Source organism: Asterias rubens, chromosome 18 (genome assembly GCF_902459465.1).
Source record: "Asterias rubens chromosome 18, eAstRub1.3, whole genome shotgun sequence".
Classification (NCBI taxonomy): domain Eukaryota; kingdom Metazoa; phylum Echinodermata; class Asteroidea; order Forcipulatida; family Asteriidae; genus Asterias; species Asterias rubens.
In genome coordinates, this window is record NC_047079.1 from 8,430,423 (window position 1) to 8,454,703 (window position 24,281).

General features: G+C 38.0%; 2 protein-coding genes across 8 annotated transcripts; one reads left to right on the forward strand and one right to left on the reverse strand.

The window, feature by feature from the left end:
• Positions 1-1,540: 1,540 nt before the first annotated feature.
• On the reverse strand, positions 1,541-24,020 carry LOC117302281 (ankyrin repeat domain-containing protein 49-like). Of its 7 annotated transcripts, XM_033786150.1 has the most exons (5): positions 23,873-24,020; positions 19,700-19,749; positions 18,542-18,596; positions 15,590-15,672; positions 1,541-3,117 (listed from the first exon to the last, which is right to left on the reverse strand). In XM_033786150.1, the coding sequence occupies exon 5, from the start codon at positions 2,977-2,979 to the stop codon at positions 2,044-2,046; it is 936 nt and encodes a 311-aa protein (XP_033642041.1). In that variant the 5' UTR covers positions 2,980-3,117; positions 15,590-15,672; positions 18,542-18,596; positions 19,700-19,749; positions 23,873-24,020; the 3' UTR covers positions 1,541-2,043. The 7 variants fall into 7 exon arrangements, with proteins under 7 accessions (XP_033642041.1, XP_033642038.1, XP_033642039.1 ...); XM_033786147.1 differs by lacking the exon at positions 18,542-18,596; XM_033786148.1 differs by lacking the exons at positions 18,542-18,596; positions 23,873-24,020 and adding an exon at positions 20,381-20,399.
• Positions 4,277-11,456, forward strand: LOC117302282. Its single transcript, XM_033786155.1, has 6 exons — positions 4,277-4,493; positions 5,243-5,336; positions 6,497-6,585; positions 7,456-7,563; positions 9,219-9,284; positions 9,596-11,456. Exons 1-6 carry the CDS (start codon positions 4,416-4,418, stop codon positions 9,671-9,673), a joined length of 513 nt encoding a protein of 170 aa, XP_033642046.1. The 5' UTR covers positions 4,277-4,415; the 3' UTR covers positions 9,674-11,456.
• Positions 24,021-24,281: the final 261 nt, after the last annotated feature.

The following is a 24,281-nucleotide window of genomic DNA, read 5'->3' on the forward strand; positions in this document are numbered from 1 at the left end:
ATGTAGTTTTGTGATTGTATATCCAGTTTTGCATGGCAAGAGATGGTACCATACAAACGTCTTAAAGGAACTTGACACTTTTAGTAATTGTCATAGACCAGTCTTCTCCCTTGGTGTATCTCAAGCATAGGACAACAAACCTTGCAAATTTGAACTCAATTGGTCGTTGAACTTGTGAGCAACAGAAGAAAAAACACCCTTGTCTCGCAAGTTGTGTGCTTTCAGATGCCTTGAATTAGAGACCTCAGCTGAGGTCTTAAAACCAAACGAAACATTTCAATGAGAAATTACTTTCTTTTTAAAACTACGTTACTTCAGAGGGAGCCATTTCTCACAATATTGTATACTATCAACAGCTCACCATTGCTCGTTACCAAGTAAGTTTTTTATGCTAAAAATTAATTTGAGTAATTACCATAAGTGTCCAGTGCCTTTAAGCAAGGTCACTCCATCATGCATGTGTATACTGTACATAAAGTACAATCATAAATTTAAAAGCCTTTTAGACATGTTAGAAGAGCATTTCACATTTTATTATCAGACAATCATAGACGTAGCCCTAACAGGCTGATAGCTAAAACAATGGTAGTGGCAGCACTTATAGACTAATTCCAAAAACGTGCACAAGCTTTCACTGCAACAACTAATAAACATGTAATCAGTACTGTACAATGAAGGGCGCAATCATTTCCAGGTTGTACAATCTTAAAGGGAGACGTTGCCTTGGTCGGGCGAGTTTGAAAACCGTTTGTTATAAAATGCATATTGTTGGAAAGATGTTTTAAAAGTAGAATATACTGATCCACACAAAAATGCCTTGAGATTGCACGGTTTTCCATGTGAACTAACACGGCATGCCATTTTATGAAGACAAACGTTTGACTCCAAAATATGGCAAAATAAAAGGAAAACCTTGCAATTTTGAGGCATATTTATTTTATGTTATCATTATTTTCTAACCATGTATGCATTTGATAACAAACAGTTTTCAAACACTTTTCATAGACCAACTCGCCCAATCCAGGGCAATGTGTCCCTTTGATACAAACATTCCGCTACCTATAGGTTCTCGTTCTTGCCAATGGTGCATTTGGACCATAGAGAAAAGACTACCTGATTGAACCCAGCATGGTCCCTTGAAACCTTCTTAAATTTGGCAGACAGTAAGCTTAATAGAATATGCCCTCCATTACAGCTGGTGATGAGGTTGTTGCATTAAAAGCCCCCACATGTTTTTGTAATTAGATAAAGTCTCTGATCATTACCCCTACCATTTACGGTTATTTTTACAGACTGAATCTAAAGTTGTTTGGTTGATTGCTGCGCTCATTGTAAGGTCAACTCCATCCGTCTTAAGATCTCTAAATAAGATTCTGCGATCTCCTGTGCCATAACAATCAACCAAATATGTACAACATCCCGACGACTTGTCTTCATTATTCTGGTTTACTGACTTGCACCCCGAACAAAAATATTGACAAAATGGGGAGACCGGTAACATAAGGCTAGATAGCTCAGTTGATGGAGCGCCGGCAGGTTAATCTGGAGGTCATTGGTTTGAGTCCCACTCTAGTAGATTTTTCTTTGTTCAACCCAAATTATTTGTTTTTTCATGTATATGTTCTTGAAAGAAAGATATGATAATGCACGAGGTACGCGCTATTTGTGTGTAGGAATGGCCTGAGGGTCAAGCCCGAGTGCCATTCCTACCCACAAATGGTGCATACACCAAGCGCACATGTGATGTCATGCTATATCATACATTATTCTAGCGCTCCATTATTTCCCACAAATGTCATGATATTGTTGAAAGTAGCTATTGCGCCATCATGATGGAACACCAGCATGGCATCACAGGTGGAGGTTTAGTATACAACAAATAATCACCAATGGTGATCCAAGATTTGTGGAAGATACTGAGGACTAATGTTTTTTGCACCACAATTGTATACAAATTACATTTTAAACAAACACGCCACAAATATTTTTGGTTGTTTTGTTTCCTGTCCAATCACCCTGAGCTTGTTGAATCAGACGAGAACATCAGCTCGTAGATGGCTGCATGCCATCCTCAGTCATCTCAAATAAATAAGACAGACGACCGACTCTTTTTACGATGTCATACGGCTTCTCATTTGCTGCGTTTACGATGCTAGCATTTATATGACGATTCATTAACAGTAATTCTAAACTCTCCTTGGCCTCGTTATTAGAAGCAGCTAAATGAAGCGCTGTTTGTCCTCCATTGGTCTGAGCATTGATATCGCTACCATTCTGTAAAAGAATCGATACTACAGATGCATTGTTCCATCGCGCAGCGCAATGCAATGGACACCATCCATCCTCAGTTTTAGCATTGACATTAGCTTTATGTTGTAGTAATAACTCTACCATTGTAGTATGTCCATTATATGCTGCGCGATGTAACGGTGTGTAATAATCTTCATCTTTGGAATCAATCAATGCTTCTTGATGACTAAGTAAATCCTTGACTATTTCAATCTCGTTATTCTCAGCAGCCCATAGAATCCTTTTATCGAGATCACTCTCGACATCTTCATCTATCTTATCTTCCTCTTCTTCACTCTCATCCCAATGCGACTTGGAACTTCCTCGTCTCTTACGTTGTTGTGATTCCATCACGCTAAGCAGGAAGTCTGTATGTTGACGGCAATCTTCTTCATCCTCAAAACCAGCATCACCCCCATACCCGTCCTTAAGTAAGACAGCTTCCACTGCATCAGCAAACACATTATCCTCAGCCTCTTGGGGTACTTCGGCCGTTGCTTCCAATCTCTGCGTCCCTACATCCTCTAAGAGTGATTTCTTGCCAGTAAGTCCCGTTGGCAGCAGAGTGGATGTGAAGGCAATTTGAGGGCAACTTAATCGTCTCTTTTGATGCTTCTCAAGTTTTTCGTGCATATCTAGTTGATTTAAGCTTTCTAAGCTTCCACTCAGCTCTTCTGTGTGCCTCAACATTGTTTAAACACCTCGATAAATAACTTGAAAATTTGGATGGATTATAGAAGCATCAGTTGCCAGTCAGCACATCCTCAGATCCTTCAAAAGAGGAAGCTGTAATGCCTCAGGTCAAACTCTAATGCAAACGTGTGAAACCTGGAAATATAGAAAGAAGAAAAAAAAAAAACATCAGAGTACTCTTCAATACTGGACAAAAATAAACACATCGGTGTATATGGGTAAAAACCAAATTTGGTTCTTTATCCCCGGTGCAAATTTTACATCGTTTGCAGTACCTGCTGCTAAACATGTGATTCGATCTGCATTTTGACACCGGGCACTTCTCTAGAATTGCAAAGGTCGTGGGTTCAAATCCCACCCAAGTAATCACAGGCATACTATGCCTGTGATTTTTTCACAGAACTCGGGTAAGAACCAAGTATACAGTGCTTAACACACATCGGTGCATAAGGGTAAAAACCAAAATAAATAAAAATAATCTACATATTGGAGACGAAGTTATCGCATTTTACTCCTATGTAACATTTTTGTTGAGGGTTTATTCATTCCTCTATTCATTGTTTGTATAGACAGGCAATGTGGTTCACATTTGGAAGTAGCCCAGCGGTGAAGTGACATTTTGTGTAATAATGCCCCCGGCTTTCCAGGATTTGGAGGGACGTCTGTGACCCCACCAGAAAAAAAAAAAAAATAACACTTAAGATTTAAATTATTTTGGGTGTTTCTCTATACAAATATGTCTATCGAGCAAATAAGCAGACAGCATTTAGTTGAGAAAAACAAACTAGGGATTGAACATTTTAACCGTTACATCTTTTAAATATAAATTTTTGTCTAATGTATGTCGTGAAAGTCTTCCTATCGTCTTATCAATGGCACAAACTTTCTTAAACATAATAACAATGCCTCAATTAAATTGACTGACAGTTCTTACACAATCTTTGAATGTTTGTTACAAAGAATTCCAAATAAAATCATTAAGAAGCAATCAGTTGCTGACAATCGGCCAACGTCAACGAAGAAAGGGACATGAATTCACTTGAGCATAAGGATGGAATGGCAGAGGCACCAAAGTATTGTGATCAATCTATAAAATCCATACATGTACAGGTGGTACTCAGGCAATCCTGTTTACAGAGAAAACCTGTTGCCAAAATGGCTTTGTTATGTTTCGTTTCATATGCAAAACAAGAAAGGAAGGTCATTGAACAAGCTAAAAAGAAATAGAACTTCATGCACAATTGATTGCAAGTTATGGCTACTATAGGTGGGGTTGTTGACTACACCCTAATGCACACACTAACACAGTACAGTCATCACAATAGGACTGCAGGCGACTTCGGATTGCTTCGTTCTGAGATACATGTACGTTCTTATATTCCGTTCCAAAACGCAAAACTTCCAAACAGTTGGTGGAGGGTTAAGACAGCAAAATGGCTATTTTGGATCAGCATTGCTTCTGCTGTGTACCACTACGCAAGGGAACACTGTTTTCAACCATTTTATTCCTGGTAAGTTGACTCAAATAAACAGGGATTTCTTGTTTAGAGAAATGAAAGTTTGCATATGTTTTTATTACAGAGATGGGGTCATGTGTTATTGAGGACACATTCATCATGGGTGTGTCACTTACATGTTGTTGATTGAAAAGTAATCAAATTGTTAAAACAAACTTTTTAAGGAACATGTGATGTTTAAGTATAGGCCTATAAACATGTGAAGCAAATTAGTGCCAGAAAAAAGGGAGATTATAATATTTTAAACCAAATGGCTCAGAAATTAAAGTGATGATCTCTGTGCTCATGTACGTACCCTGTACAATCATAAACTTCATTGTCAACACTAGCCAGTAATGACCCCAGCGCCCACTGTGTGATGAAAGCTATGATGAGGATCATGCAGCCTAGTTATTTTGAAATACTATCCTCCCTCATCACTACACTCCAATTGTACGGCATAATCGTACAGTCATTATTAGGTCCCAAAGCACAAAGAAAAATTTCTCAAGAAAGGCATTGGACAGTCAATATCAGAAAGATGAATTATTTACTTTTAATCTGATCGACTTACGGAAATAAATTTAAGTTTGATCTACCTCCATGGTCTGATGAACAAATAAACCTAGTTTTTAGTTTTTGACAGGAAGTTATGGTTTGGACAAGAATTGTTACTATTTTATGAGCAAATAATATTGTAAAAAAATTGAAGAAAAAAAAAAGACATTTGAAATCTGTTCACTTGTTAGTTGTTATAATTTCAGCTGGTATCAGGAGCTACAGCTCTACTCTACATCTGGGGTCTTCTCCTACTCCTCCAGCGTGGTAATGAGTTTCAGACATCTGCTCTCCGTGATTGTAAGTCTAGACTTTTTTAAAATGGTGTCTCCTCAAAACAAACGATTTGTGAGACCCCAAGTCATGGAATTTTTATGAGAATTTCTGGAGCATTACAAAATGGAACCAGTTTGCTCAGGTGAAAAGATGCTGCCAACCTTGTTTAGCCCACTCATCTCATTGTATTGGATTGTAGGCCTCAAGTGGTATGAACGATTTTGAGTAATAGCTACAGCACCTGTTGTACAATTTTGATGAACCATTTTAATATTAACTTGGTTTGTTATTTTAAAAACATAGAAGCACATTATTCAATCAAGTCAACACCCATTAATAAGTAAAAGAAAATACTACGTTCCAGTAATAGTCCAAATGGCATAATAAATATCATCCATCAATTACCCAGATATTATAATTCAGGATGAGTACGACTACGTGAACATGATCTTGATCTAATGCAATGGCAAACACCATCATGGCTGCACAACAGCCCCTCCTTCCTCCATCCAGCTACATGTATTTGCATTAGAGGCCAACTCAGTGCCTGCGGCTGACAGAGTGCCGATGGTCGCGGACAAATCCAGCTTTTTGTTAGACTTAAGAACGGCTAAATACATACACACTACAATAATAATGTGTATGCTGTAGTCAGAGTAGTGTGAAAATAACACTGGATAGAGTTTTTATATTACAATGTGGTTTTCATTTAGTGTTGCACTACTGAACTATACATGTTTAATGCAGAATCAATGTCTTTAAAAAAAGATAAAAGATTGACTGAATTTAAGTGCAATTTAGTTTTTTGGTTTTAAATAATAACAGCTTTGATTGATCAGGCTTATTTGTCCCCATCTCTGCTGAAACTTGCATTTATAACTCTGTAGGCCGATGAAAACATATCAAGTGGGCAGTTACTCATGTGGGATTCGAACCCACAACCTAACATGGGCTGCAGAACATGGTGTGTTGCAACATTGTAGATTTGTAGCCCTCTGTGTTCTAAATGTTATTTTTGTTCACTGTCCATAACTTATAAGTTTTGTTTTCTAAAACAGCTTTGTTCCAAATGTTATTTTTGTTCACTGTCCATAACTTATAAGTTTTGTTCTCTTTGACAGCTGTGTTCCAAATGTTGTTTGTGTTCACTGTCCACAACTTACAAGTTTTGTTCTCTTTGACAGCCATTTTGGTTCTGCTCTACCTAGTGATTGGTCTACATGGCGTTGTCATGGTGTTCATCTCAATCGTCTTGTTCATTGGAGCATTTTGCGTAAGTTCCCAAAGATAAAGAAGGCCCAAAACGAGTCTGGAATCAAAAATGAATGACACGTCTATATTTTTGTGTTATTCCTAACATGTTTTCTTGTTATGTTTGTTCTTCTTATTTGTCGTGTGTTGGTTTTAATCATTTCTAGTCTTGTTTGTGTAACTTTGTGGGGTAAACATACATAATTACTTATAATATTATAGAGTGTGGACAGTGCACCTTTCCAGCCCAACAGAATGCATGCTTAGCTAGAGCAGGTTAAGCGCAATGTTCATGAAACATGAAAAAATACATACTTTGAAAAACATTTCCAAATCTACCTGAGTACTACATCAGGTCTAAAGTTAATCAAACTCACAATATCGGAGAAAATTTATTCTGGTATCTAGGTTGCACTGCGGCTGATGAGAATCCTTTGACCTACTTTGGAGTACCAAGATGAAAAGCAAACCTAGTCTGCCTTGGGTTACCGCTAACCAATATTGGCCATGTCCAACGTTAAAACCAATATTGGCCATGTCCAACGTTAAAACCAATATTGGCCATGTCCAACATGATAACAACATGTACTTGAATTTTAAAGGACTACTTCTCATCTCATGATTTACAAAGGCAGTTCAGACTTCTTGTGATACGCTTTCATGAAAATTATAGTGTGACTAATAAATGGAACTTTTAAATTTTGAATTTAAGCGACATTTTACTTCAGGTTTTACATTATAAAATGTCCTTGTAAACAATAAAAGTTCCATTCTTTTACAGTCACTGTAAAAGAAATGTGTGTACATGTACATGTAGCTTAATGAAATGATTTTCCAAACTTATGCAAAATTTGTTTAACCAATGTGAATTGTGTATGATTGACTTTAACAGTACAGCGCAGGGTCTGCGGCATTCTTCAGTGTTGTCTTGGCCATCGGTACAGTGTTTGAACTTGGATGTATTATCTACCTAGGGGTCATCACTGAGGACCAACTCCAGGTAAATGTTTTACAATTCAACCCTAGTAGAGTCTTCTTTCTCAAAGGCTTGTTGAAAACACACCCCCTCAAATGGTTTACAATTTAAACCTAGCAGAGTCTTCTTTCTCAAAGGGTTGTTGAAAACACATCCCTCCCCTCAAATGGTTTACAATTCAACCCTAGCAGAGTCTTTGACTGCATTTACACTTGATCCAGCAAGGTTGATCAAAGGAGGCAAGGGCGATCAATTGGAGCTCCCTTAAAATATCAAAGGGAGACCAGATCCCGCAAAGACAATAACAAATGTTCAAATGCAAATCAAATTAATTTAAGCTGCCCACATCCAGTGTGTCAGGTCATAAACAAAGAGTATTTGGAAATAAAACTGATTATTTGCAGATATTTGAATAACGAAAGATAAAAGGGCTGGGTTTCACCCTATAGATCACTGTAGTTGGTATTGACGACAATCTCCCTTTTTCACATGACCTGATTCCTATGCATGAATTCAAGAGCTTCTGTGGGAATTGAAGACCTGAACAATAAATAATAAGCACCTTTACAAGATGCTAATAATGGCTGGTAAAGTGTTTTGTCGCGATGGATTAGACTAGAGGGTCGAGGGACAAACGGACAGCTTGTCCTTTTGCCTGCGGGGAATCGGAAAGACAATCTGTCGGGCTGTTCTGTTTGGTCTTCTATCAGGTTACGGGCGCATTAGCGATGTGTCATAGAACTACACAATTAACATGCTGAAAACACTGCCAGGAAAAGAAAAAAAGATAGTGGGAAAAACACAACATGATGAAGACATTGCTAGAGGTTTATTTTGTTAACTTTGGTTGTTGAGAACAAGATCAATTTTGTAAAGATTCTATTCTGTCAACATCCATGTACATGTCTTGTCCCACTCAGTTTTACCACCAAACTGGTGGCTTCACAAGATTAGCACATTGCAAAACGGATTTTAGTATGCATTGCAAGGTCGGTAAGTGCGGCAAACTTTGCATCCTTTATGTACACACAGCTGAAAATGCAACCTGGCTACTGCAAAGTAATTTCAGAACTGCAGCAGACTTTTTGCCCCCGCAATAAAAACCAAACAAATATCGTGACCAAAATTTGCATTCATGTACTCCACAAGCAAAAAACATTGAAATATCCAGCCTTTAGGTTCAATGTACAATACGCCTGAAACAAAATCTCTCTCATCTGACTCTCCAAAATACTTTGTGGTGAAACAATCTGTGCTTTGACTAAGCAAATACAATGTAACATTCCACTTAAAATAATTAAAGGCATTCTTTAAACAATACACTGAACACTCAGGAAAGCAGCGAGTATACAGTGCTTTGTCACAATATGTTGGTGTTGCCTTGCTATTGTTAACGACTGCTCTGTGGGATGTGTACAAATTTAACATAATTAGCTGAAACGATAGGTTTTCAGTACACCCCTGCAGGGATGTACTGATTAAAAGATAGATTTTGTTTTTGTGGGATTTTGCATTTTGAAGCTTTCACAAAAACAGAAGTGAAATCAAATGAATCTACTCCATTCTTACCCTATCGGTATTCTAGACCAGACAACCCTCAACAAGTTTAAGATTGGTGAGGTGCTGATATGAACTGCAAGACTATGCTTGTAACAACTGTCTTATTTATTTCCTTACAGGGACTGGCTAATGAGCCTTACTTCCTCTTCTTACTGGTCTGGTATGTCCTTAGAGCCATCTGGAATGTAAGCCATAATGAGAAGATCTTTCAATATTTCTTGGATTATACTAATTAAAGAGAGATCAGATAACAACATGTTTCTTCGTCATTTATCTTATGGCGCTTCCTTGAAAACAATATAAAGAGTGGTAAATAATTCAATAGTCAGGTCACCTGTTAGCCCATTGACCACCAATTTGACAGCCTGGGAAGATACATGTAATTAACAAACCAATATGAAGATTGCGATAGATTTACCACTGTTTTGATAGAAATAATGCATTAAGTTGGCAGCTAATCCAACATGTAATCTGTTTTTTTTTCCTGTTTTATTAGATTCACCTTGTGATTGCCAACTGGTCTCTGTATCAACACTTCAACTCCAAAGCTGGAATGTCTCGTGAAGGACAATAGATCATCCACACCAAGAGGGCTACCTCAATGTCTCGCGAAGGACAATAGATCATCAATACCGAGAGGGCTCCCTCAATGTCTCGCGAAGGACAATAGATCATCCACACCGAGAGGGCTCCCTCAATGTCTCGCGAAGGACAATAGATCATCCACACCGAGAGGGCTCCCTCATCTACAAAAGGCATCTACAGGAATTGTTCTATTACAGTCCTATATTTTTGTTCTGACTAAAACTGTGAAGAAAAAAAACTGGTAGAACTACCGCCGCATTCTTTTTAAAATCTACATGTAATTGGAAAGCAAATACATGTTTACCCTTGTTTACATACGTGTCAAGTACCCAGATTTAAAATCTACATGTAATTGGAAAGCAAATACATGTTTACCCTTGTTTACATACGTGTCAAGTACCCAGATTTGAAAAAAATTAACAATGCCTTGAAGACTGTTTGCACAACATTCGTAAGATTAATGAACTTAATTGTTTGAAAACCTAATTGGTTTGTACTCATTTGTTTTTATTTTTATTTCCTTTTTTTCACTAAGTTCAAATCATGAAACTACAGTGTGGGGTACAACTAGTTCAAGGTCCCTCGGTTAAAGCCTACAACGTCTACCACTAGTTCACTCAAACTGTATACCAAGGCTGACATTTTCAAACAACTCAGTTTTTTTGTAAGTGATAAATAAGTATAAGAATCATCCTCTAGAAGTCGTTAACATTTTTCTTGGTTTTGGATATAATATTATAATAATCTGTAGCTAATTGTAATTACAAAGTGTATTCTTTTATGATATAAAAACCTGAAATAAGTTGGGGCAGACTTTGTACATGTTTAACAAGTTAATGTCTGTGTGTACTGTAGTTGGGAGAAGAAGTTATTTCATTAATCATTCTGGGAGTAAGCTGGTATATGTACATGCGCATAAGCAAAAGGTAATTAATTGTTCTGCGTGCAAATGTTCAAACTGGGCACACAATACTTAGAATAAACAATAAAATAGTGTGATGACGTCAAAGGGAATCAAACAACAAGCATGTATAGTTATTTTATGGTTGTAGCATCATTTTCAAAAAAAAAGAACTCAATTTAGTTGACAATTAGCTGTTGGTGGGGGGGGGGAGCTGAACATGCCACTACATTCCTCTTGTTGAAGCATAGAGGCTAAATACTCTGCGACAAAGCATATACATGTAGTGTTTGAAAAATGTCCGAAAATAGAGGGGGATCATCAGACTTTCCAATGAGATTTAATTCAGCCAACATATATTAATCCTCATAATCAGTAAATGAAAATCTTTATTGACCACATGTTTAATGAGAAGGACAATATTGTACGCATTTTGACTTGATTTGTATTTCTATCAGAGCAACTTAAAGGAACATACTGAATTGGGTAGAAATGGAATGGTCTAATGCTGGTAGAAAACATCCCTTCAAATATATCTGTCTAAAATGTCAAATTGAAAGAGAAATAATAAAAACTTGTTTGCTGTTAGAAGTTGATTGCTCAGTGAGTATTTAATTCATTTTTTAAAGCAATGTTATATATATGCAAAATGTGTTATTATTAGCGACAAAAACAAAACAATTTTGGAATGCTCCTTTAAACAGCAGCTTACCAAAGTAGTTGTATTTCAATAATGCATCCTGAGCTTAACGCCTAATTGATCCACATTAAATTGTACATGTAGCTTATTAATATTTAAAACCTCATGTCTGAAATTTATTATATAATGCATTTGGCTGAGACTATTAAAAGTGTAGATAGATAAAATTAACTTGTTGTTTCTAATTTGGTGTATGTTTTGTATCCTCTCAAACATAAACAATCATTTACTGACATGTGATGTCATAACACATTGTGTTCGTTCTACACAATTACAATCCATTTTGCATTGCCTGTTAATGGAATTAACAAATACATGTTTTTTTTTAATATCATCGCCCTCCCTCTCAACCAAGACAGGTTACTCACCTACCTATATTTCTTTCTTCTTGACACACTAAGTACGCTGATCCTTTATCATGGCCCTATATCATCAACACTGCTTCCTAGCACACCAGCGTTAATCCCCTGACTAGCTGCTCTCCTTGCTCTACGCTCCCTCCAAGCTCTTGTGAATATCTGAGCCCTCTCTCTCTCATCTGCTGTACATCCTGACCACCCATCCAGTCAGCCAATCATAATATGTACAATCACCTCCCATAATCACACCATGTGACTGATTACCCCTACCCCTAAGCCACAAATCAAATTGTCCTCATCTAAAACACAGAGAGCTGCCCTCCCATAATTTAATTCAGGGATTTGTTCCCTCACTGAAGACATGTGGAATTTTCTCCAGGCTGAAAAGAAGATTTGCCTTTGGGCTGAGTTCTGACTTCATTCTTTCAGCTCTGATGATGAAATGCAGACGCATCCAAGCAAGAAAACTCCAAGCCAAACACAAATAAATCAAACATCTCAATATTCAAGACATTTGTGATTAACGATGCACTATTTTAAACAGTAAGACTGCTGTATGAAAATTTGAAAAGTGCCACATTTTACAGTTTATTATTCATGTCACGAGAGCTGCACGCAATCAAATAGCTATACCATACCTCAGAACTTTATGTGGTAGCGTAGTTATTTTGATAGGATCCCATCTGTAACCTTAGTATGTGATGCTATGCACACATTAATCATTCTACTAGATTATTGTACAGCAGAATTTGGACTAGACAACTAACATTTTCCCTTTTTTTTGACGTGTATTCCAGCCCTAGATTTACAATTCTGTTAATAATTTGTTTTAGTCATAACACTGATTTGATCTCTACACACGCTCAACCCCGACAGTGAAGTTAATCATTTCATTGCTTCTCAATAAAACCACCCAGCTTTAATAATATACTTCACCATTACATAAATTGATGAAGTTAGTCACAATTTAGTCGGAATAAATGTTTTGCCAGGAATTTCTTCGGGCTCTGATTTCAGCAATTCAAATCAAAGTAATGTAATAATGATTATTTAGTAGGCTTTCCGTTTCATTTCTGTCGACAATAATTTGGACTGTCTTTCCCTGAAGGATTTGTTCTCGGGTATGAGCTTGTTATCTTAAAAAAATGAAACAATTTTGATATCCTTTTCTCTCTCAATATTGACCAATTATTGTCTTTTTAAAGACAATGGTTGTATTTTGTTAAATTTGTATCTATGTACATGTAGTCACCTGATAGCGAAGACAAACATGGGTCCTACAAAACTTACTACTCCCCTGTGACTTCCTCAAGTTACAACTAAAGCATTAACGGCTTGTTTTTGCAGCAGCTTTGTGAAGATCACATCCAGCACGTGTCAACAGCTTCATCATGCAGTCAAACCCAAGACAGAGCATACACAACTTGAGAACAGCTTGCCCGTTGGATTATGTCTTAAAATCCCATAAGATCATGTCTCCTGACCAGCAATTCCCACCGGCTTATTCCTCACAAATATCAAGTGCCTCTTGGCATTTTTAAGAATCCAGGGAATTCAGTATTAAGGTTTTTTATCAACAAGATTTGTAAACTCAAATTGGATTTCCTTTCAACTCATGGTGTAATCTGTTGATCAGTAACAACTTTTTTCTGTTATGCGGAAAAATCCCAGGATATGTTAGGATGCTGGGCATGGTTAAAGGATTGATAACAAAGCAATGTACACGCATGTAAATCATTGCTTGTTGAAGATATAGTTAAAGTAAACATTCAACCCGTTCCTCTAGTTATTACAACCTAAATTGTTCCATTGAAAATTTGATCAAAATCAGGGGCGTATATTGTTTATCAGTGAAGAAAAAATAAAATAAAAGTGTGTTTTCTCAGGAAGATCATCGCGTTTATTAAGGCACCTTATGAGGAGATTATAAATATCTACTGGGGCATTTAACGGGCACCAAGGCAATGACCAGGGGGCACGGAGGCCATTACCGCCTCCGTTGCCTACACGAGTAAGGTTCAGGCCTGTACATGCAGGTACAGTGTATCTTAAAAATACCTCACAGCAAAGGTTTCCACACAATCACAAAGCTGAAGGATCACAAGCCTCAGATGAGTAAGCCTTCTCTAATAACTTTACAAATTGCATCTATCGTTGTACATTATAATCAGATGTTTTCTTGAGGCTAAGATTAAGATTCTAGGGCCCTGTAGGTATCTGTAAATACACATCTTTATCCCTCATCTGGGATTCAGATCCAAAGTTTGACATTGCCGTAACAAAATTACAGACAAGTACAGGCTTGGAATTTCATTTTTTAACGTGTGGAAAGGGCAAGGCCATGTTCAGTTTGCAAAGGCAATTACAGTGGAAAATCTTAAAGACAATGAGAAGTTATTGAAGGGCACCAAAGCCAAGACCAGGGTCAATGGAGGCCAAGACCAGGGTCAATGGAGGCCAAGACCAGGGTCAATGGAGGCCAAGACCAGGGTCAATGGAGGCCAAGACCAGGGTCAATGGAGGCCAAGACCAGGGTCAATGGAGGCCATGGCCCTGTGGCCTGTGTTTAATTTCATTGGTTTACCTTTTTTTTGGAGGAGGGGAAGGATTTTGACAGACAAGGTTATAAATAATGTTATTAACAAAATGATAACATTTTAAATTTTTTGTGCAAACCACTGGACTTGAGTTATTGTTTTTAACCAGAAATATATATTTTTTTAACCCACACCCATTTCGTTAATGTGTTTTTTAAATTTACTTTAAACTAAGATCAAATTCATAAGAAAATGACGATAAAACCATTTGGAACACCCCAGATTGCAGAGATAGTGCATTCAAACCAAAGCTATAAGCAGGTAGAATTTGCATGCGCATTGTCCCACCCTTTGACCACGGGTATAAACCACTCAAAACAACTGCTTGTGTAATGTATCCTGAAGATTCAATTCCACATCTAAGCAGCCCCTATCACATAACCTCCATAAATCTCTCTTGTTTCTACAGTTACCAACATTCTATCTCTTTAACTTAATTAGAAAGGCTGATGTCTTCATGTTGATCAGGATGTGTCGCTGCATTCCTGGAAGTTAAGATGACTACATCTAGACCTAGTTGCATCAATAACGGCTCCTGTCACTGTAATGGATACTTTAGACACTTTCACTGCGTTTACACTTGATCCTCATACAAGGATCCAAGGAGGATCAAATACAGAAAGCTAGATCAAGCATTTTTGTGCCGCGTTCACACTTGAGTGTGATCTCGCATTGATCGCCCTTTTCGAGATCCTCCTCCTTTGATCTCCTAGCGGGATAAAGTGCGAATGCAGTGTGTGTGTAAACAGGGTAGGCAGATCGTGTGGTCAAACTTCAGACGGACCAAAGCACATCCACGGGATCATCTAGTGAGCGAGTGAAGTTGATTTCGTAGACCAACAAACAAGTGTTTTGGGGTTCAAGTCTATTTTGTCTTTCCAGATATTTTGGTTTTTCTTTGGCTGGTAGTGGAGGATGGTCATCTCAGCAATGCCAAATAGTATGCAGTATTAAACCAAACACTCAACTTGCATTTTGAAACAAATAAGCCTTATACAACAGCGTTTGATGAACATTGATCCCTTGAGCTTGTCCCTTACATTACAAGTTTTAAATATCTTTTAATTTTATTATTTTACAAGTAACTGGATTCCTTTCCAACAAATCAATGTAAAGATAACAAAATTTTGTAAACCTGTTTAAGGGAAAACATCAAAAAGCGCTTCACTAAGCGCCTATAAACCATACAATTTTATGAAACGCCAACTTTTATTGCCACACTTCAAACAAACAGCAGTGACCGGGGTTGACCACACTTTCATGATCAGGGAACAGTTTTAACAAACAATCTACATAATATGTAGAGAAATCAAGAGATCAGTTGTACTTGTGCCAATGTAACACTTACTTCAATTTGTGGTTGCTGCCCATCCAAACATTTCACCTGTTCTTTTGGTGAGGGTTGATTGGTCTGTAGAGCGTACAATGAAGCTGTAAATAAACATAGGAAAAACAGATTGAGAATAAGAAACATGAATTGAGATGTGTAGCAGTGGTGTATCCACAGTCCACCAAAGGAATTGGGAGGCTTATAAATTCTTACTCGCAGCTAAGAGTTGAATTGCGAAGGACGTGGCTGTACAACGTGTTCGAGAAGCACGCATGCAAGGGCGCCTTTGGCTGCCAGCCACATCAACCCATTATGACCACGGAGCACAGCCAGAGATTGAAATGTTTAATTTTTTTAGAGGGAGGACAACCGGATGGTCTGGAAAACCCTCGTGGCACAGCAGAGAACTAACACACAACCTCATGGCCCTGGCCAGGTATTGAACCAGGGTCACCTTGGTGAGAGGCGAGCGCGTTACGCACAAGCCAACAATGGCATGATTTGGAGAATGCCTCTTCTAGTGCAAGCCCCCCCCCCCAGCCAAAACCACCGGAACCATATATTGTCACCTTCCCAGAAAAAAAACAAGCAACTGTTACAACAGACAGTGTGTTGATACCCATTCTTGCCAACTATATGAAAATAAAACCATGCAGAATTCTAAATGAACGCCATACATACACATGACATATAACATTTTTTTTAACAATGAAAAAAATCCCCAGTCATACTTAACATTACTTGGCACTGGCAGACCAACCTTTCACTGATTATTAACATGTGTAACATTTATCAAGCCTCAACTTGACAGGCCAAATTAAAAAACCTCACGTTGACGCAAGCCACCCCCCCACCCACCCAAATCAAAATATTGACGCAGTGTAATACATGTACCCCGCTGACCTCCAGTTGTTATTCACGGTTGAAGGAACGCAGCTCCAGGATATATTTAAAGCGCTGCCATTGCTGTAATTTAAACTAATTCTGACAAATCAATTGACAGATCTAGATCACAATCTTAATCAGATTAACTCGCTATTTCCTTTTAAGTCAATGCAATCAGTATCACAGCAAATTGAAAAATTTAGATTTGTTAAAATATACAAGAATCATATTAATATCCTTTTTATAAACAGCAGAATTCTTGTTTACAATCAATGTGATGGGCCCGGGGAAGTTCCAGTGGTGGTCCATGAATACCCCGTTACTCTAGGTTTCTTGCACCCCGTTAATGAATACCCCGTTACTCTAGGTTCCTTGCACCCCGTTAATGAATACCCTGTTACTCTAGGTTCCTGGCGCCCCGTTTAAAGTTCCCGGATCACAATGCCATGATCAATGCCGGAATGACGACAACAAGGACGGTCTCAATGTGTTGGCATGTATTTTGACTATGTAATTATTGTCTATTGTGAATGGTTGAAAGGAACTTGTCTGGATAATGACTGGGACTAAATAATGCCATTGCCTCGATGCTCCAGTAGAAATTTAAGAATTCCTCATAAGGTGCCCTTCACTAGAGAGAAAATGCCTTGGTTCCCTTGCCCTTTCAAAAACAAAGCATCGGCCTACATGCCTGGAAATGCTCACACAATCAATGGACCAGTGAGTGGTGAGGTACATGTAATATAATTGGTGTATTAATCAAACGTACAGCTGACTAGCCCAGGGTGGTTCTCGTTAGGCATGTTGGGGAAAATTAATTAGTGCAGGTCCTAAAAGGGTTCAATTTTTAACTGCTCATGCCCTATTTTTCCTTGTCCACAGTAATTATTTTATTAAGAGTAAGCTGAAAATAATACATACCCATGGCATAACCTGATAACTCCAGGCCCTGTACAAATATTTCATTTTAGCGGTGACCTGTTTCATTTGTTTTGTCGTAGTTCCCACATGGTTGTAGTCAGCAAACATTTTTGTATATAAAATGCATAATTGTTTGTATAACTTTTGTTTTTATCCAAGTGTTTTGTTTAACCCCAGCTCAACCTGTAATGCTCAAAGACATTCTACTCTGAACTTCTCAACTGAAACATGACAGGACCTTTCCAAATAAACACTCTGAACATTATGTTTAAAATCATGTCCAGGTGCTTTTGTCTCAGGGTTCTAAAGTTCTCTTTATTTCTAACCCCCTTTATATAATTCAGATGACACAAACCTGTGCTAATCATAGCTCCATAGATGACCATGTATTGACAGGTTAAGTGCCGGAAATTTAATTGAATTTTCATGGCACCTTGCAACCTGCGTTGATAATGACTTACAAAGACACACAGCAGCTGAAAGCCAAGTGTAATAAGATGTACCGATGGCATCACACATCACGACTAAAGACACAACCCGCAACAGGGTTCATCTTCATAGAATTCAATTACCTCCCAAAGTGAGAAAATCAGTACAAACAAGGGCAAAGAATACTGTCGGGCAAAGAATACTGTCTGGCAAGGAAGATGAGGATTGTGTAATATTGATTCAGGCTAGGAGGAACTTTTCCATTTTCCTGTATTTCAGCAGAACAAGTGCCTGTGTGTCCCTGCACCTTTAATTGATCACAGACCAAAAAGATGAAGTCTACATTGTTTTTCTACGTATCCCTCTCCCTTCATGGGACTATGCCTGCCTAGTTCTAACAAAATTGATAAGACGCTTGTTAATGAATATTACGTACTTAACTGTACACACAGTAGGCCTATGTGTCATTCTAAACTTTACGGGTGGCCACTGGTAGTCCCAAGACCACTGTACCCAACCAAACCATCAATTAGTTCATGGAAAATGCTGCGTTTGCTCATCAAAATATCCATTAAATGCATCCATACACAAAATTGGTTTGTCCTTGTCCAAAATCATTGAACAGAAAAGTCCTATGACACACTGCTTGAACACATAAACACAAGCCTAATAAATAGCAGCAACACAGACAGAAGAACACACTAAATTGCTATTAATATTGACATGGTCAATTACCTTGTGTCCTGGTATCCTCCATGGTCCTGGTAGTGGTAATGGGTTTTGTTGATGACTCATGTTCGGAATCATTAAGCAACAATACCAATTTTAAAATTTTGAAAAATGTCACAACGAGCTTTGTAAAGGTGCATTCAATCCAAGCCTGGTACTTTGTAGAGACAATGAAGGCAATTGCCCCCATGCCCTCTGGTCATTGCCTTGGTGCCATGAAACTTACAAATTTACTTTACCAAAGAGACAATGACTTGGTGCCCTTACTCTTTCAAAATTTATGTTCTGTGAAAATTTCATTTTAAAAGATGGTAGCGTTTTTGAGATTTCGCCGAAAATCTGGAGAGGCTACAGTCCACACAGATGCAGGAAGACTACTCCGTGTTTAGAAATGTTTCACGCATGAAATGATTCTTAGATTGGATATTTGTTTTATATCCCTTTCTCTTAACCACATTCCTTTGAGGGGCATGATTCTCAAAATGTTACAAATAATTTTCATAAACAGCCTGCAATGATTCAATACCAAATTTTAATGGAAATTATATTTGGAGTAATAACCAAATATATATATATTATGTCTTCAAAAAGATACAAAGCACTGATGGGAGAACAAGAATAAAACATCAAGGGTGGGAACAAGGTATAAATTATGTCACAATATTGAGGACTTGTACAAATTAGATAAACACTGGATTTGACAAGTTTACCTTACTGGCTTTAGCAATTACGCTGTTCTTGTAGTAACACGAGTGATAGATCACGCAGCACTGGTTATAATGATCACAACAGCACTGACGAACCAACAGCCCACAAAGCACACACTGAAACTGCTTGGATTAAGCACCGACGCATACTACGCACGTCTGCATCAGGCGCGAACGAGCGAGACACTGAGAGACAATCAATGAGGGAGGAATATGCTGGCCTGCTGTCGTGACCTGACTGAGCACTTTACGTTGGTTGGTGTGAATGGGGGAAGGTGTGGGATCAATAGGGGAATGTGTAAATATCTCTGCTTGATGGTGATTCATAAAGTAATCGATACTGACAACTATTGATTGCAGTAACTGATACCACTAAGATAAATTTTTAATTACAGTTCTGAAAATAATCTTCACAACAAATTAACACCAGAAATCATTTTACGAAAAAAATTCTTACCTTTAATGGACTCAAGAAAGGATGTTGACCACTTGAGAGGTGTACTGTACCTGCATACATCAAATTAAAATGAAAACAAAAGAATGGTCATTAGAAACAAACTCATCTGATTGAATCTCATCGTGTTTTTTTGTGTTAGGAGGGTGAATTAGGTTTTCATTTCTTCTAAATTTAAAATGTAATCGAGACTATTTGATGGCTGCACGATTGAACGAATAGTTAAAAAACGATAGTCGTGACCTAACTTCATGTAAGCAATAGTCGCAATGAATGGCTGTTCACTTCAAGCAGAGCGAGAGGAAGAAGAGGAAGAAGGATGGGACCGTGCAAAGTCATGCTTTTAAATGACCCATTAGGGCTTTTGAAGTCATTTAAAGAGTGGACTATCTTTTAAAGACCCTCACCCCGCATATTCTAATAGAGAGCCTCATTAAAGTGTATTAACTTTCAATGTTGTTTCATTACACTGTATCTAGCTTTTGAACTTCAGGCTTTCCAAGCATCTTTGTAGGCCTATGCTTTGTAAACAAATTTGATGTTTTCGTTCTATAGGCCCACATGCAGTAATTATGTGAACCAATAGTGTCCAGTGCCTTTAAAGACATTGGATACTATTTGTAATAGTCATAGTCCAGTCTTCTCACTTGGTGTATCTCAACATAACAGCATAAAATAACAAACCTGTGAAAATTTGAGCTTGATTGGTCGCCGAGTTGTGAGATAACTATAAAAGAAAAAAACATCCTTGTAACACAAGTTGTGTGCTTGATTTCGAGACCTCAAATTCTAAACTTGAGGTCTCGAAATCAAATCCGTGAAAAATGACTTCTTTCTTGAAAACTGCGTCATTTTAGAGGGAGCCGTTTCTCACAATGTTTTATACCATCAACAGCTCTCCATTACTCGTAACCAAAGGCTTTATGCAGATAATTAGTTTGAGTAATTTTCAATAGTGTCCAGTGCCTTTAAGCCTTTGCTAGCATCTCTGTACGTTTTATAAACAAATCAAATGTTTTAAGTACAGGCCTAAGTACACTCAGTAATCTTTCAGACCTTTCTTCTGGAGCCAGCAGGACATTGACTTTATAAACATCTGTCTTGAACTTTTATGACCACAGAGGCAACCAGATGGCAGCAGAAAACATGTTGACGAAAATGATTGTTCACAGACGATTCAATTCTGTGTAAGACTTGTGTCAACATGTGCATTGATGAAATTTGTATGCCATTCTTGTTGAAATTGAGAAGTGAATAGAAAGACAGAGATGGGGAAACCCCTACGGCATTGTCAGAGAGACTTGATCTAAACATAAAGCAAGGATCTAAACCTCTCACGGAGACTGTGCAGGAAATTCAGTCAAGATAAAATGTCATATTGCCTGTAGGTAGTGCTGAATACATGGGGGAAAGTGTGCAGTGTATGATGCCATACATTCGCATTAATGTAGTTAGAAATGTAAAACCCATGGGTCTAGCAATCAGCTTTTACATAAGAACTATTGATGTAAAATGTCAACAGACACAATAACTTACAACCTGTTTAGGTAAAACAAGACATGCTCAACACTTGAGGCGTTAGTCAATGTACAATGTATAGCTACATAAATGTAGGCAGTTACCGTTCCTTAACATATCCTATACAATGTAGGCTAACCATGTGTAAACCAAAGCATATTATACACATAAAATGAATGTTTATGAGTGCAATGGTGCAAATATGTTCATGAGTTGAAAGATGGAATGTTCTATTCAACGAGGCGGAGCCGAGTTGAATGGAACATTCCAGCTTTCAACGAATGAACATATTCGCACCATTGCACGAATGAAAAACATTCATTATTTGTTTTATATAACATCCAAGTAGATCTTTGTCATTTTGATTGAAAGATACAACTTTCAAAACAAACAAAGCGTAGGCCTCCAATTTTTAATTGTAGAAGACGAATGCTAGTAATTTTACTAATATGCCTTGCTGCGTTACCGAAGACAACGCGCACGCAGTGATGTTTTTACTCAGCTTTTTCGTTCCATCCGAAAAGTACCATTGCACGCTGGCAGCGTGCAATGGTACTTTTCGGATGGAACGAAAAAGCACGGTGAGTGACTCAGCGTGCAATGGTACTTTTATTTGCTATCACGTGACGGACAATCCTCCAATCAAATGGCAAGGATCTGCTTGGGTGTTATATAAAGGCCTATAATAAAAATGGCAGTACTTGATGATGTGTTCCCCAGTAACTTGTTGTCATACAAAAGTACCATGGATAAATTATAAAAATGTGCCTATCCCATACCCAGACCAACCAAATCACTTCCATGTAATGTAGACATTACAGGTGACCACCCTTAAGTGCACTACTCCATTAAGTGCAGCTGTTGCCTAATTGTAGCAATAGTCAAGGCACTGTTCTTGGTGGTCCAACCATAGAACAGTACCCGAGTTCTACAGTACCCTAGTTCTATGGTCAAACCCATAGAGCAAGGAGGTCAAACCCACAGAGCAAGGAGGTCTAACACTGAACTGCCAACACCACCCTTACATACTGTATCATTCTCCCACTCACCCCCCTCTGTGCTGTGAGGTGGACATCACAGAGTTTATTGGACTTTCATTCACAAACAGTGATTGCTCATTTAAAGTGTGTTCTTAAATTATGCTTACAGGAATTATGAAATTATTAATTCATCAGTGGTAATGGTATGGATTATTGGTGTTTATGTATTGATTATTTTTGCTGTCATCTTTATTGATACTTTCATTGCAATAATTGTTGTGTTGGGTTTGCTTGGAAGCACTAAATATTAATTGATTGTTTAACAATAAAACAACATCTAAACATCCCAAGAATTAGGAAAAGATTGGACACAACACTTAGTGTTGTAATCAATTAATTGTAACATTGGAGTACGTAGATTGAAGCCTTTTATGATTGAAGTTGGAGTAGTAAGTAAGGAATAATACTTGTGTTTGGACTACTTTACTTTGCCACGGGGGAAGGGAGAAAGCTTAAAATTATTATTTTTACTTTAGGAGTAGTCTACTTTGAAATTAATATTGAACTACTATACATTTCACTGACGTTGATGTTTAGATTATGTGTTGCCTTTTTAGGTTCATTTAGTGTGTAATCTGTTTCCCAATGCTTCTATTCTTTGACTGTACTAATAACATTGTAGTGTGGGCCAGAGTAGTTTGCCTAGGCATCAATACTAGTGTGTACACTGTACCATGCATAGGGAAAGGACTGTGTGCATATGGTGAGATTCACTAGATCCCCACTGAGATTCGTTTACAACAACCAGTTCCTTGTCTTAATTATCATCTCTCACTGGCACCATGTGTGGGAACAGGAAGCTGACTTTTTGTTGTTCAAGCCTTTTATTAGGCTGGCTCATTAAAGAACATAGAGTTGGTGTGAAAAAGGGGTGTTACAAGGCAGTGCCAGTGCTGGGAAAAGTTTCCGTATGGCGCCACCACTTTTTCATTCGAAATAAAATAATATAGTATTTAATTTACCTGATTGATATATCCCTTTTTGTAAAAATGAGTGAAAAAGTGGTGGCGCCATACGGAAAGTTATCCCAGTGCTGCAGTCCATTTGCTTTTAAAAACACGAAAATAGCGGAGTACCACAACAATAGCTTGCTTGTTTATTTGTTACGCATACGAGGGATTAATCTACTCAAGACACTCAGTACTGGCCACAATTTCAAATTTTCATATGTCATTATTATTAGTCAAAAATATGTCATCATACATTTTAACATTTCGTTATATTACCAATGGTACTAATTATAATACATTGCTTGCGAATGAATCATTGAATTGATATGTTTATTAAGAAATTAGATTAGACCTAACTTAAGAAAAAGAGGAGCAGTTGACTTTCTTAGCACAATTATTATTATTATTATTGGCCGGTCATCTGAATTTACTAAGCAAGGATATTTTAGCTATATTTAAAGCAAAAAAAGGCAGGTCCGCTCTGTTTATTATACTCTATCTACACTATATGAAAATGGGCCCAGGTTGGACTTGGACTCCTCCGATCTGTTGCATTCAACGTGACGGAGTCCAGGTACCGTACCACCATTGCTATGATTGATTGGCTGGCAACGAACGAACAAGTGCGGACAAAAATGATATAAAGCCTAGATTTTTCATATTTTTACCTTATTGAGGAAGCTGAACTTTCACTGACACTGTCCCTGAATCTTGTAGCCGAAACTATTGGAAGGGTGAGTTGAAAATTGTTGATTTTGATGCCTTAGTAGCCTGGCCAGTCCTGCTTGCTTGGTAAACACTTTCTTGCATCGATCACTACCGCCCTCTTGTGACGGGTGTGAAGATGTGAAGCCCTTGTTTCTAATTTGCGCAAGCTGCATTTTCTTTTACGGCGCAATGTTCCAACATAATGCTAAACTGCCAATCGACTAATAATGCGCACATAAGCTCGCAAGATGCTGGTGATCTCGCCCCCTGGCAGCTCGCCCCCCTCTGCAAATTCGCCCCATGACCGGTCATCTCGCCCCCTAGAATAGCAAGCTCGCCCGGACAATGTCGCCCCAAGACAATGTCACC

What these genes read in the sequence shown, in the direction of transcription:
- LOC117302281 (XM_033786147.1), bottom strand. Translation starts at nt 2,979, where the DNA reads ATGTTGAGGCACACAGAAGAGCTGAGTGGAAGCTTAGAAAGCTTAAAT.
- LOC117302282 (XM_033786155.1), top strand. Translation starts at nt 4,416, where the DNA reads ATGGCTATTTTGGATCAGCATTGCTTCTGCTGTGTACCACTACGCAAG. An exon ending in TTTCAACCATTTTATTCCTG is followed by an intron (nt 4,494 to 5,242) that starts GTAAGTTGACTC and finishes TTATAATTTCAG; the next exon opens with CTGGTATCAGGAGCTACAGC. An exon ending in GACATCTGCTCTCCGTGATT is followed by an intron (nt 5,337 to 6,496) that starts GTAAGTCTAGAC and finishes TCTCTTTGACAG; the next exon opens with CCATTTTGGTTCTGCTCTAC.